Source organism: Oenanthe melanoleuca, chromosome 5, assembly GCF_029582105.1.
Source record: "Oenanthe melanoleuca isolate GR-GAL-2019-014 chromosome 5, OMel1.0, whole genome shotgun sequence".
In the NCBI taxonomy this organism is placed as follows: domain Eukaryota; kingdom Metazoa; phylum Chordata; class Aves; order Passeriformes; family Muscicapidae; genus Oenanthe; species Oenanthe melanoleuca.
In genome coordinates, this window is record NC_079339.1 from 5380475 (window position 1) to 5395037 (window position 14563).

General features: G+C 37.3%; 1 protein-coding gene across 2 annotated transcripts in view; it reads right to left on the reverse strand.

Moving 5' to 3' along the window:
- Positions 1-14563, reverse strand: part of NELL1 (neural EGFL like 1) — a 282345-nt gene that overhangs the window by 17432 nt on the left and 250350 nt on the right. The window contains exon 16 of one of the 2 annotated variants that reach the window (XM_056493635.1): positions 1537-1677. The exons of the other annotated variant lie outside the window; for it this stretch is intronic. Coding sequence (XP_056349610.1) covers positions 1537-1677 — 141 coding nt within the window. The remainder of the gene's footprint in view (positions 1-1536; positions 1678-14563) is intronic. 2 annotated transcript variants of the gene reach the window in all.

The following is a 14563-nucleotide window of genomic DNA, read 5'->3' on the forward strand; positions in this document are numbered from 1 at the left end:
CATCCACAGTCTTGTCTATGTGTCTGTCTTCTCCTGACATCAGCTTGGTCTTGATCTTCTGCTTCCCAAATCAGTTACAGGGGGTAGGAGGGATGGGGCTCCCCATGTGAGTGGTACAAGTAAGCACCAGAAATGGTAAAAATGCCTGTTACCCCCAGTTGCCTCAGAGTTTTTTGAGGGTTATGTTGTGTTGCTTTGACTTCTCATAAAGAAGGTATTTTCAACATTGCTCCATTCATCACACATTTTACAACATTCAAAAAAACCAGAGGAGAACTCTTAACATTTGAGAATTCATTTAGAAATACATGACTTTCATCTATTTTATCTATGGAATCATGAAAGGCTGTAAAATCTGTCATTTTTAAACAGCCACCCTCTGAAGAAGTTCGCTGCTGTGATTTTACTGAGCTCCCCATCAGCTTAGGACAATGTGTAAAACGCTAACTTAGCTGGACGATCTATAAAATATTATTTTGAAAATCATTATCATTCCTTTGCATTTTTAAATTATGATACTACCTTATCCCAAGGACTTCTAATAGTCAGAATTCATAAAGGATGGGAACATTTGTTACATGTAAATTTATATATATTTGTTACAAATTGTTATTTTAATTATAGACTTTAAATTGTAGAAAACACCCTTTGAAGTTATGGACACGATAAATGATATTTACAGCATTAAAAAAATACAAAAGAAGGAGAAGAGCTTTTAAAGAAAACTCATATAACTGACTAGAGATGAAGTAACTGAAATTCCAAAGAAAGGACGTAACACTAAGAGCCAGGTGATCTGTTTCTCTACAAGTTAAAATGGGATCCCTTCTAAACAGTTTTAAACTCACCTGATAAAATACCACACAGAAATTATGTATAAGGCAAATAACTGAAAAGGTGGAAAAACTGTAAGGTAATGGTAAGGCAGAATTACCATTTTCACCATGGTTTTACTGCTGCTTAGTTGCTACAGCGGGCCCCAGAGTCCTACAGCCAGTGAGGGCACACAGACTGCAGGAGCCAGTATTAACTCCTCATGGAGCCTCATTCTTTGTCCTCCTGTAGAAACAACTGACAAACTCTTCTGCACCCATTAAAAATCCCTCTCTGTTCATGTTCTTGGGACCTTATTCTGCAAATAGGGTGCATAGAGAATTGGATGTTATTTGCATAACTCTCTAAATTAAATTATGAAGATGCTGAAAAATGGAAAACAAGCAAACCACCTCTTCCCCTTTTGTGGCCAATTTTGCTCCCCAGCCAGCCCACTTTGACTTCAGATTTCACAGACCCTTGCTCTGACAAATGGAGCAGTGCAGTAGGTCACACTCTGGATCTCCCTCCTGTGGGAATCCCTCAGGACCATGAGCTGCCAGGTCCAGCACCCTGCATGGCTGGGGATGCTGACAGACAGACAGACATTTTTGGTGCCCCCCATTCTGGCCTGAGACACAGCCCCTGCTCAGGAACCCGACAGTCACTTGGGAACACCATGCACAAGGAAGGAATAAAAAGGCTCTACTGATCATTGCTTACCAACACAGGACTCCCCGGAAGGAGAATAGCTTCCATTGTCATGGAAACCGCTTCTGCACTCACAGTGGTACCACCCTGGGAGGTTAACACAGCGTGAATGGTTGTGACACTCAATGATCCCCTCTGCACACTCATCAATATCTGCCTCAGAGAAAAACACAAGCCAGCCAGGAAATTAATTTCCTTTGACACCAATACTGTAGGTTTGTTTTTTTAAAAAAATCTTATTGGAGTTTTTTAAAAAGATTTCTTTTAATAGATGGATCAAGGTTTATTACAGTTCCAAACAACAGACATTTAAAATATGAATCAGATAATAACAATAAAAAATAACAATAATACATCATGTAATCTGTTACAGACAAGACATTCTTTTATACCATGATTTTTAAAAATGCAAAGCAACATACATATTTTTTTTCTTGTTTGCTTTTTTGTTTGTGTTGAGGATTTTTGTTTGCATTTTTAACTCAGAAATTACATTTGTCTGTGCATTTAAAGCGTTGCAGAACAGGTTGTTCACTGAAAAGGCAATTTCAGCAATATTCCTGCTTTAAAAAACTGCATGTGCCAGGACACCTTGGAAAGAAAAAGCATTTTCTTCAGGATTTGTGTTTCCAGCATTCAACTGCGATATTGACAGCTACCTGGAACTGAAGGTGCTCAGAACACTTCACAAACACTAGTTAATCTCTTTTGTTTATATGATCAAATTAAATACCTAGTACAAGTGTAACAGCATGTGACAAACTGAAAAAGCAGTTCACGTTTCAGCTGCAATAAAACGTTCAGCTTGAAAAAAGTGAGGCAAATGACAGCAAGTCCGTAGCAATGGAAAGATACAGCATGATGAATACCCTGCTGAGTTTCAATAAATGTGCTGTTTTTATAAAGGGGTTTCTCAAATTTCTGTAACACGTTTAATAGAGACTTCATAATTGCCAGTAACCTTGGCTAATCATGGCTGGCACCTGGCTGCTTCTCCCCTTTGAGCATTTTCCAGCATATTTTGTAGGGTTGTAATTAAAATTAGCTAATTAATTATCTGTTAACCTTGTGGTAATTTAAGAAGCCATTATATTTTCATTCCTCTATTCAGCTCTTGCTTTTTTTTTTTTTTTTTTAATTTTATTTTTGTTTTTTACTATTTTTTTTTTTTTTTTTTTTTACCTTTTAAAAATTTTCTTAAATTTTGGACAGTTTTCAGCTGGGTAACTTATCCATTAAAGGAGACTCAAATTATTCCCAAATAATTCCCACTTTCACCCACTGAGATATTTTTTTCTTGGCAAACTTAAGCTGTGCATAAAATTGTGCACACCAAACAAAAAAACACTTGAAAATATGTTTGGAAACTGCATTTAGCTCCACAAGCATTAAAGGACAAATGTCTCATGATCCTTATACAAGATTGAGTTAAGGTGATTAACTAACCACAGAATGTAACTTTTATCTCAATTTTCAGAATACATACAACAATATGGTTTCATGGACTGCACTGGAGTCATGTTGATGTATGTGGAAATCGATTTGAATGACGTATCCTTCAACACAATCCCATTTTCGTACATCTTACAAGCAATACCATAGAGAAGTTCGATTTTTCCTCATCTCAGTAACAATATTTATTCTTGTTGAATATGGCTGAGAAACCTAAAAAATGCCATTTTCCAAGATTCATGTTTGCACTCACTCAAGCATGAACTAAGTTATCTACATAACAGGATCATAAACAGTATTTATTTATAGCTTTATTCAGCTCCCATCTAACAATAAAGTCATTTTTTAAATGCTTTAAGATCTGTCACTGCTGCCACCTTTTCTGTACTTTGTGGAAGCTAATTTTAGTGTTAAAACACTGCACGAATCTAGCTGTCCATCAACAGTGAGTGCTGCTTGCAAACTCAGACACTTTCAATTCATTACAGCAAATGGAATTTATAACCATGATCTTCTCACATGTCATGGCTGATGAAACAGATTTAATCCTATTTGGATAGTGAATGACTTTGCTACTGCAGGTCAATTGCAAATGAATCCTTCTTCCTACCTTCCTTTCTTTCCCAGAGTTGGATTGGAGAATGTTTCTGTTTAAAGACTGTTTCCTTGTGTCAGTCCTGTACTGGACTTCTATCCATTCAATTTTACATTTTTAATTTACAAAATTAATAGAGTGTTCCTAAAGTTCATTTCTAAACTTAAGCCCTTTCAAAACTACATAATTTAGGCTCATGGCAAATGACACTAACTAGCAGGCTGCTTTTCAGAAAGCCTGTCTGCCAGGGTAACAAGACTAAGCAGCACTTTACTCAATGGAAGAAAAGCCATTAGGTTATGTCTCTACATTACGGCAAAAAGTAAAATAATACATAGAATTCTTTCAGGACTAGATGACTTTACTGTGGCAGTGCTATACCTTTTACAGCCTTTGTTCCCTGATGTGTAATGAAACACTAACCAATTTCTTCAACCAGCAGAGCTAGGAAAAAAAGACTTGCTTTCATTTTCACAGTTTCTTCCTTTACTTCCTTGATCTCCTTAAACAAGTGGAGCTGTGCCAGCATTGTCCTACCCATGCTGGGGTCAGTGGGCAAAGGACAAGAGAAGCTATCTGAGCTCTTTGGGAAAATCTGCCATGACAGACACTACTGGCATGGAAGCAAATAGCAAATAGCAAAAATTCTTCAAGCTCTACTTCCTACCACTACCTCTCCTCTTCAAGTTACGTTCAGCACTCCTCCTTGCTCCCCAGCCCAGCTTTCTCTTACATGCCGGTGCTGAATACAGGCTGGGAGGATGGTGCAGGAAGGAGAATGGGGAAGCAATTCTCCCTCTGCTGCTGCAGCAGGTTAGGACAGCTTTGGCAGCACATCAACAGCAGCACCATGTGATGCAATGTGCATGAAGAGTGGTATCAATAAGGAAAACCCTTAACAGCATCTCCGTTTTTCCAACACCTTACTGTATCTCGAAATGGTGCACATAAACACTAAAAGAGTTTGAAATACCATGATAAGCTCTGTAAGCTTCTCCTATGATCTTGCATGTTGTTTACAGCATGTGTATAAACACAGGTCTGAAGTATAGGAAAATATTGTGGATGTTTTAGAAATTGAGATTTAGGATGCTCAGAATACCAAGAGGGAAAAGCAAATAACAGCTTTATAAAATGGTATGTCATATACCATGACATTATTTAGTTCATTTAATAGATCATCCTGGACATCCTATGTCTATTCAAATCACTTTTTTGAGCATTTCTTCTGCACAGAAAAATGTTGACATACATAAGAGCCAGTTCAGGGAATTAGAATCAATTCACTCCTCTTCATCATTGCTTTTCCATCTTTAGATTCTAGCACCATATTTGCATACTTGCCTTGGGATAAAAGTCTTTCTATCCAAGTCTGTTTTGGGGTTTTGCTATAGATTTTGAGTTAGATACACACTGTATTTGTGTGTTTTATATGCTTATCAGAATGTGCTATATGTAGTTTCTTCTGAAAGTTAAGCTGAAATGAAAGTGTATAATTCTGATCTGTGAGTGAAAACAGTGTAGAAATTCTAATCTTTTTCAAAGGAGCACATCAAAACCTGATTAGAAATTCTGCCACTTCACAAAGGCCAGAAGAAACAACTGGTGTGCATCTTCTGGCTGTGTTCCCATGCTGTAGGTGTTGCTTGCCCTCGGTGCTCCTGGCAGCAGGACAGGCAGTTCTGTAAGGGCTTTCTGCATGTCTTTGTTAGTATCTGGACAGTCCAAAATTGAGTGCTTGTGAGAAACTGCCAATTTAATGTCTCCTTGGGAAACGAAAAGTTTCAAAATCTTAACTTTCCTTTGTAGTCTCCGGTTAAACATCTGTGCTACCTTTGCATTAAGGGTAGCATTTTTCATTTCTTGCTCAAATACTACCTAAGACATGGCTGCTTTCACCACTATGACACTACTTTTGTAGGTTTTTTTCATTCAAGCCTTGTTATAACACTCATGTAAAAGCCATCATACAAACCCTCCTGTTGCCTGCTTTTACCCCACTCAGTCATTGAACTGCCATTAGCAGAGAGCTGTTAATGGATCGGGCAACACTCCACTTTAGTGGCTTTGTAAATGCTCATAAATGGAACATTTTTGTATTGGAGAATAAAGGTACCAGTTGGCTTCATATAAGCTTTTGCAGGATATTAATCCTGTCCTTTAAGGACAGGTCTGTACTTTTTACTTTTAGCAGCTTCTTGCATTATTCATAAAGGTATTTATGCAGACAAGATAAATAGGATAATTTATCTCAAAATAAAACACAATGGTTTCAGAACCCTGTGAAAAAGTAAAATTAAAATAATTCAATCTTTTCTAATACCTCATCACATTTAAGTCACTGTATGATAATACTAAAAGGAAAACTGTTCAGTGTCATGTAACAGCTAGCAATCTACAATTTCAATGAGACAGAAGAGTTTTATTGTAAAAGTGTCTATTAATCAAATCATTATTGTATTCCTTTTCATGCAAAAAAAGATACATTCCTTATCTTTATTTTCCACTGACTAGAAGACCTACAAGCAGGAAAAGCGTGTACTAACAAGAAAGGATCACAAAAAGGTCTCAAGCTTCCTGAATGAAAATTGTACCTTGAAAGCTGATGCCATTGCTTCCAGAGAATTTCAGCTTTGTTTTCCACATCATAGTATTTTTCTTCAACACAAAAACACCAGAAAAATGCACCCAGCCAACTCAGACATTAGTTGTATTTAAAATACAGCCTCCTCTCATCTCCTACTCCAGCCTAAGCCTCACTTCCAGAAGACAGAGACAGCAAGAAAGGGATGGCACTGACAGCACTATGCAAACAGTGTCCCTGCTGCAAAGGATTCATTCAACTATTTCAAATAAACCCTGAAAGCAAGGACAGCTACTTTGGATGAGAACAGATGAAAAATTTTTTTCTCTAAAAAACTCCAACAAACCCTCCCATCTGCCTGCCTCTTACATATACTGCCTTTTACATATACTCATATAAAGGCTGAATTTTATCCTTTGTTATTAACCCTTACATTTTTATGTAATTAAATCTCTATATAAGCTCTGAGAGTTCACTACAAGAGGGGCCTGCCTGTGTTTTTAAACATATGCAATACAAAGCAGAAATACAGTGCCAGCAGCCACCCTAAGTGTCTGTTACATTCTCCCAGCTTTTAGGAGAGGCTAAAACACTCTGACCTTGCCACAGGTTTGCAACCCAGCATGCCTGGAATACCAAGGATACAGCTGGTACTGCAATTCAGCTGTTAAACAAATGGTAACTTAGAGAACACAGATAACTCTCTAATTAACTTACATTTGAATAATGACTAGTGGCTGTTGCTCAGCCTCATGGGACCACATCATTCTTAAGACAACAGAGATACTAAAAAACCAGGAAGATCAGGAAAGACATCTGTCTGAGAACTATCTACTGGCATTTTTAATAATCAATTTTTAGTTTCACAGCTTTAAGTATCTCAGGTGATGCAGACTGCCCCTACCTCTGCCTAAAGCCAGCAGCAAGCTTTGGAATAACTGCTCAGGAAATTTTTCCTTGACATTTAGCCTCCTTTTTAACTATATTCATTTTTACTCATTAGGAGATTCTGGGCAAACAGCTAACACCAAATAATGTATTCCTCTCTCTTCAGTAGTCATGGCTGTTTTCACAGGCAGGTTTTAATTGCATTATATTTACATTGGTCTTCGCAGTTCCTTCTTGGGCAGGAATAGTTTTGCCTGTATAAATGTATGGGCATTGGTCCATTTTCCTATTTTGAGGACACAGTGGTAAACCATAAAATTTTAAATTTATTAAGACAGTGAATCAAACTCACATTCATGAATAATCAAACTCAAACAAACAGTTTAATAGGACTATATGGCTTTCAGGGATGAAATGTATGCCCACCACCCTTTATAATTAAAGAACCGCTGTAATATATTTTATTGTATAATTTTGGACTGGTATAAGAATTTTTAATCATTTGAACCTCATGTGCAAATTCAGAATGATGAGCTCACCAAGAATATATGGAATTAAACCAATATCAGAATAATAACACAGACTAGTTGTACCAGCATTTTTAAAGATTAATTATTTTAATATATAACATCTAATTAATTGAAATTCATTTTAGAACTTTATATACAGTCCAAAGATGATGTCTTTATAATTTTAGTGCATGTCTCTCTCATACCCTCATAATCATTGATTTCCATGCTAAATATACAGCACACTTAGCGTATGCAATTGAAAGATCCTGGGTCATTCAAATAAATCTCACTTCACATGACTGGAGTTGAAATAATTTTTTCTTCTCGTATTTAAAGATTACTGGGTGATGTAGGACATGAGAACTGGAATGAGACCTTTCAGTAGAAAGCCTAGCAGGGTAAAGAACTATTTAGTATTTGAAAATAGGAACATTTCAGTATTTCATTTGAGTTTCCACAGCAAACAGGATTTTAATTATCACTCCACCACAATTAGTGAGTTAAGTATCTACCTGAGGCAGAGACTTTCTGTCAAATTTGAGGCTGATGGTCAAAATCTGTCTCAAACTACATCATCTTGAAAACAGCAGGGCTACTAGCCCAGCATTTAATGTATTCCAGCTGTGGAACAATAGTGCCAATCAAGAACAATGTAGCTGGTTTGAAGATGGGCATGGGGAACACACAGGTCAAAAGAACCTGTTTGCCATCTCCAGCCATTACTGAACTAATGACACTGAACTTCAGGACAGAAGTTCAGCTCATTGCCTACTAACACCTTGTACTTGCTGGCAGTATCCCACAGTTCTCCAGGAATGTCCTTACTCATTTTTACATTATGCTGTTCCTAAACATAACAGAGCATTTTGTCAGGACACCAAATTTAGTATTTTTCTACTTATTTAGGAACAGTGTGTGATCTTCATGCTACAGTTACCCACGTGAATAAATCTGATAGCATTTCTGCAGAGAAACTGAACTGAAGACCACTAGTAAATCATGGGCATCATGAATTAATTTATATAATATATATTTATTGGCAGAGAGATATAATGTGCAACTAATAGGTTAGATAAATAAGGCAGAGAGAGATACATAGAACTTTCCAAGGCTGTTCAAAGCCAAATTGTGAGAAACTTCTCAATTTATAATTCCAGTCCACTGTCCTGCCATTGGTGACAAGGTGACTCCCAGAGGTCCCTTCCAACCTCAGCCATTCTGTCAGTCTCTGATCCTGCCTCAGAAGAAATGCTCACTTGAATGAAAACTGATGAACTACACAGGCTGCAGATTGTTACATCAGAGCTACAAAAGATTAATGAAACCTCGCGTAAAAGAGGACACTGACAAACAGCATTCTCCACCAACTTACCAACTGTCTGCAATCCAGTGCACTGCACAAAAGAAATCATTCAAGTGATACTGGCTCTATGTATAAAAGCTTCATGGATGAGACTCAGCATTATTACCCAGTGCCATCAAACTTCATGCACAATCTCCTGGTACAATGCATAAGCAATGTATCACTTCATCTAGCACTTGAAATGCTAAGTTTCAACATCAAAGAGGGATAGAAATAGCCTATTATATTATCTAGAACATCCCAAGACAGAGAACAGATGTTCCCTTCCATAAATTCTTCGGTGATTTGCCTCAACCAATTTTAGAACAACTTACATTATGAGTCCTCCCCCACTTCATTGAGAAGATTATATTGCAGCCCAGTAGTCCTCAGTGTTCGGAAGTTCTTTTGATTAGTTTGAGCCCTTCTATAAATGAGTATATCAAAACAGCACTTGTCAAATCAATTTCACTGCTAACAGGAGGTAGCAGCTCATGAGAAAATAATAAAGAGCACATTTTCTTCACTGTGGCTGGGGTGACTGTCAGTCATTGTCCTTAAAATTCCCATTTATATACTATTGGTATACCATTGTGCCAAAAGGCACAAGAAGCAAATCCAAATTACAGGTTTAGACCATAACAGTGTGCACACCCTATAGCACCCCTGAGAATTTAATAATAATGAGAAATATTCTCAATTAGTTTTTTTTTTAAATCTTGAACTGATTAACAGCTTCAGAAAAGCATTTTCATTCATACAGTAATAAATTCTCCCAAGAAAAGAAATCCCCAAACAAGCAGTATAAAATGAGCTCTTGAAATCATAAGCAGAATAATGTAAAGCTCTATGCATCCCTAATTAGGGATGAAAAATCTTCAGGAAGGGCTGATCAATAAAGTGCAAATGATAAAAATGCACACTTTTGGAGAATGTATGAACAGAGTTTCATAGGAAGATTAAATCTGTGGTGGGTCTTCCACACAGCACACTGAATTGCAACTGCTCTCATCAAGGGAATACCCCCAGCCACCTTGGAATATATATATTTATTTCTGATAGTAAGAAGAGTGCACAAAAAGACCCTAAAATAGACACCAAATAACAGAAGCCTGGAAGGGCTGCTTAAAAAAAAATCAAGACTCTTGCACCACTTTGCCTATCTCCTTGTGTTCATTATGCAAGTAAAAGTCATTCTCAATTTTGGTCTGCTTGAACTTTCTCTAGCCCCACCACCCTCCATCTGTTACCCCCAGCCTCCTCCACCAGTGCAGTTAAATTTATCCACGTTCCCAACTCTGTCACACCATGTGCACAGTCATAAAAGTGCTTTGGTGCCATGATTTCCCATGCACAACCCAGGAAGTTCGAGAAACACAAAAAAAGTGTGCTTTCCCATTTAAACCTGGACAGTGCCATATTTCACTTCACTACATAATCAGAGCCAACACGTTGCAAAAAAAAACCTACCAAAAATGTGAACCAACACAACACATCCACTGACACCTTCAGAATGAAGGTGAGGATTCATCCCAGATGCTCAAGTGTCCTGTGCATCCTCAGGAGTTAATGAGCTGATACAGATTTTAAAATACCAAGTGCTTAATGTCTTCTGTTTTCTTCAGCACCTCAAATCAGAATTTGTTGCAGTGTTAAACTTACTTGTTCTATATAATACATTTAAAAATTGTAAACATTTATATGTACTTTCAATGAAGCTAGGAAGATTTCCCCCCAGAAGATTCAAAATTCCAAAATTCTTAAAATCCTTCTTAAAGCGAACTTCTATTTCACATGCACTTCTAATCCTAGTTTAGGAGCGTAAAGTATACCAGTGTCTGCAAAGCACAGTGTTGCATCCAGTATTTCTTCCAGGTGAAAAACTCCATCTTTACTGTTACCCTTCTTTTTAAAAAATGGAATGAATATTTCCAAATAAATAAAAAGTGCCTTGTTCCTTAGAATAAAATGTGCTTTTTGAAAGAATATGTTTTCTCTTTCAATGTTAATTACAGATTGAATTTTTTAACTTCACTAAACCATTAGTTGTGACTTTGATCAGACCCCAGTTTCCCCAGCCTGGGTGCTGCTTCAGACATCAATAATTCTAATTAAACCAACTCTGAGATATGACTACATCATTTCTCTGAGCAATTAAATATGTGCAACTGAAATAAGTAGAAAATCTTAAAAGGAAAGCCAGTGGACTCATATAATAATAATAATAATAATAATAATAATAATAATAATAATAATAATACTATTGTTATTATACATTGCACTTCTATATTGTCCTTCATCCTGTGATCTCAAAATCCTCCTTAACAGCACAATACTTTGATATGAAAAGAAAAATATAAAAAGCCTCTGTTTATTTGATTATCTGAAAGATGTTTAATTATTAATGATGAAGATACAGTCACTGCCTGCTGCATGAATAAGACCTCCACTCGCTAAAACCACACATTTATCCAAATTGGTTTTGTGTCCTTCATTTCATTAAATTAACAAAGTTTTATTACACCTAAGTAAAATTCAACTGTTTTCATTAGCATTTCCAAAGGAAGGAGTTCCTCATAGTAGTTGGTTTTACAATTTGAAGTCTACAATATAATTTACTCTCTTCAAATGCACTGACCTATAGAGGAAGTGTCCTCAAAAAATGTATCTGCAAAAGCTGGCACATAGATTTTACTGGACTAGGAGGATCACCATGAACTTCATAGGATCTCACAGAGCTACATGGCCTCAATATTAGTATTTGGGGGCTTGGGGTGACAGGAAAGACTCGGTAAATTTGGGTGGATGAGTACATTTGGGATTAGAAGCAACAGCAACTTGGAGTTTAACACTGGTGCTACTACTGTCCCTGTGTTTGATCTTCAAAAACCTCTGTGTTTCTCTTTATCTGCAAGCAAATATTGTTGATACTACAAAAAACTGTAGTAGCTCTTCGTATACAATTCAGCTAGTATGTAGACAAAAAAAAAAAGAATATGCGAAATGTTATCATTTTACAAAGAGATTTCATATATGGCTATAAGTATATGCACAGTCTGTGTTTCAGAGCTTCACTGTCAGTGAAATGAGGTTGATCTGTAGCACAGGGGATACCAAAACATTAAAAAAAAAAAAAAAGCAGGCATTTCTAAAAAAAAAAAATATGTCCCCTGCATATTTATGCATTTAGGAGCAAGACTAACTTCGAGGGGGGGAAAAAAACCAGTGTAAATAGAGCACTTATCCTGTCGCTTTAGACTTCTTTCCTTCATTGCACTGGATATGCATCTTTCTTCAGAGACTGTGGTCTCCATCATGCATATTAGATCCAGATCAGAGACTGGATGAGGTTAGCTATTCCTACCAGTGTGACAACTGTGACTCATATCACGAACAAGGGCAGCAGTGGTGGTGGCTTAGCCACAAACATCAGAGGATGTGAGCAAGAGAAGGGCTGTAGGGGTAACCATTCCACAGCAGAAAATATTACCTCAGCTAGCAAATAGCAACAGACAGTGGAAATTACTCTTAGGGCCACATGAAATCACCTAACTTGTCTCAGTCTGTAAGATCTAAATCACTTGAGAGTCAGTAAAACAGATGCTTACTGCCTGACAGTGACTTAGGACAATGGTGGCTCTAAAATAGATGAGCACTAAGTATCAGTAAAGCATGTTGCATGCAACTGGCGAGGAACCTGGGACCACCAAAGCAGAATATAAAACATCTGGCTTTCCAAAACAAGGTTTGCACAGATTGTGAAACACAGTGGAGAAAAGGTAAAATGAGAGATATGCGTTTTACTTCATTCTTGTTATGTGCCAACTTAGAAATCCTTCTGACTGTCATCCAAATCTATAAAATACCATAAAAGAAGACCCCTTCTTTACTTATCCTTCAGTTATCCAACATATTACCCCAAAATTCACCATTCTTTTAGATGCAAATCTATTTTTCTATAATATCTAATCAAAATATTGATTTTGTATTTTTCTTTAAGATGGGGTTGTCTATTACACTTCTATGGATATATTAGTAAAACTATCTTATTTTCCAGTAACTGAAAATCTGGTCTCTCACAGATTTTCAATCATAGGAATAATTTTAGTTCAAACCACATCATCAGTGGAGAGTTGGGTACTTTCAGGCTACAATTCATCTAACACCTCCTTCAGATGCTTCCTTAGGAGAAGATGCATCATGCATTAGAAACACCTACTTCTCTCCACTCACTATAACAAGAGGTTTGGTTGACTACCTCAAGGCAGAGAGCCATGATCTCTCTCATTAGAATAGGGTAAGAACAACTCTATTTCAGCTAGCAAAGCATGAATCTACATGAGAAAGAATCAGCGACAACTGTGCCGAAGGGGTCTGCGAATGCAAAAATGTAAATTACATGTCAGAATCTCAGACTAATTCAGACTGGCTGCAGTATCAGAGGTCTCTGGACCAAGCTGCTGTATCCAGCAGGGTCCATGGTGAAGGCAAACCAGAGCTGCTCAGCTCAGAGCTGGAGGTTTAGAGGTGTTCCTGTTCCATTCCTGTTTAGAGGTGTCCCCTGGAGATGTCACGCCCTCCTTGGCTGGTGTGGTCCTGCAGGAGCAGCAGCAACAATGCACAGAGCACACCAGCTATGAGGAACAGCTCCAGACACCCATGGGAGGCCACTTCTCAGAAAGCTGAACATAAATTTGAAGGGCTCATCTTCAGGGCATGTAGACAAGTAAGCTACTGGGGCTGTTTTGGCCTCTTTAATGGTCCAGTGGGAAACCTTGGATGGAGAAAAGAGTCTAAAAACTATGAAAACAGGGTTTCTAACAATGCTTTAAGGGAGCTATATTTTACAGTAAGCCTGCTTTTTATTTTCCTTTTATACATTTTTATATCTTCCTGCTTTCTTCCTTCCTTTTTATTTTCTGATATAGAATAAAAAAGATCATATGACAATATAAAGAAAAGTTAGCACAAGGAAGAATATTCCATACACAAAGCAACACAAATGCTGCCATTTTACCTAGGATGGTTTTTTTTGGGGTTTTTTTTGGTGCTTTGACTGTTCCAGAAAAGTACTCCTACCCTTTCAAAGTCAAACAACCCACACATGTTCTGCTGGCAAAACCTTGATCAAGTTTCTTGCCTTCTCCCACCTGCCAGTGATCACTCATTACCTTGTCTGAATTCTTTTTTTTTCCACTAAGACCCATGTAACAGAGTTTTTGGCCTAAGCATACATAGAACATTCCTCCATTTCCAAGATGTGACTAGAATCTTCTGAACTACTTTTAGAGCTTTCATATTTTATAATCTTTCCCATCAAAGTTTAAATTTTTACCTTCATTTATACTGCTTTCAGTCAAAGGTGTCTCTTTTAGCCCTGAAAGCACATAATGAGAACTGGGTTTCCTAGGAAGAATTGAATATTTATGCCTTTATTTTTCAGGTTCACTGTGATGCTTAGAAAAATATTTAAAAAATAAAATTACTTCCTCCATTAAAGGCCTGAAAGGCCTTTGTGTATCAAAATAATACATAGTGTGCAGAAAATCCCTTTTCCAATGGCTGCCAGCCCCGGAGCTATGTACAGCTGGCACCTCATGACACAGAGTTCCAAGGCAAGGACAGAGTGTCCTTGACCACAAACATTAGACTTACTTTAAGGAGCA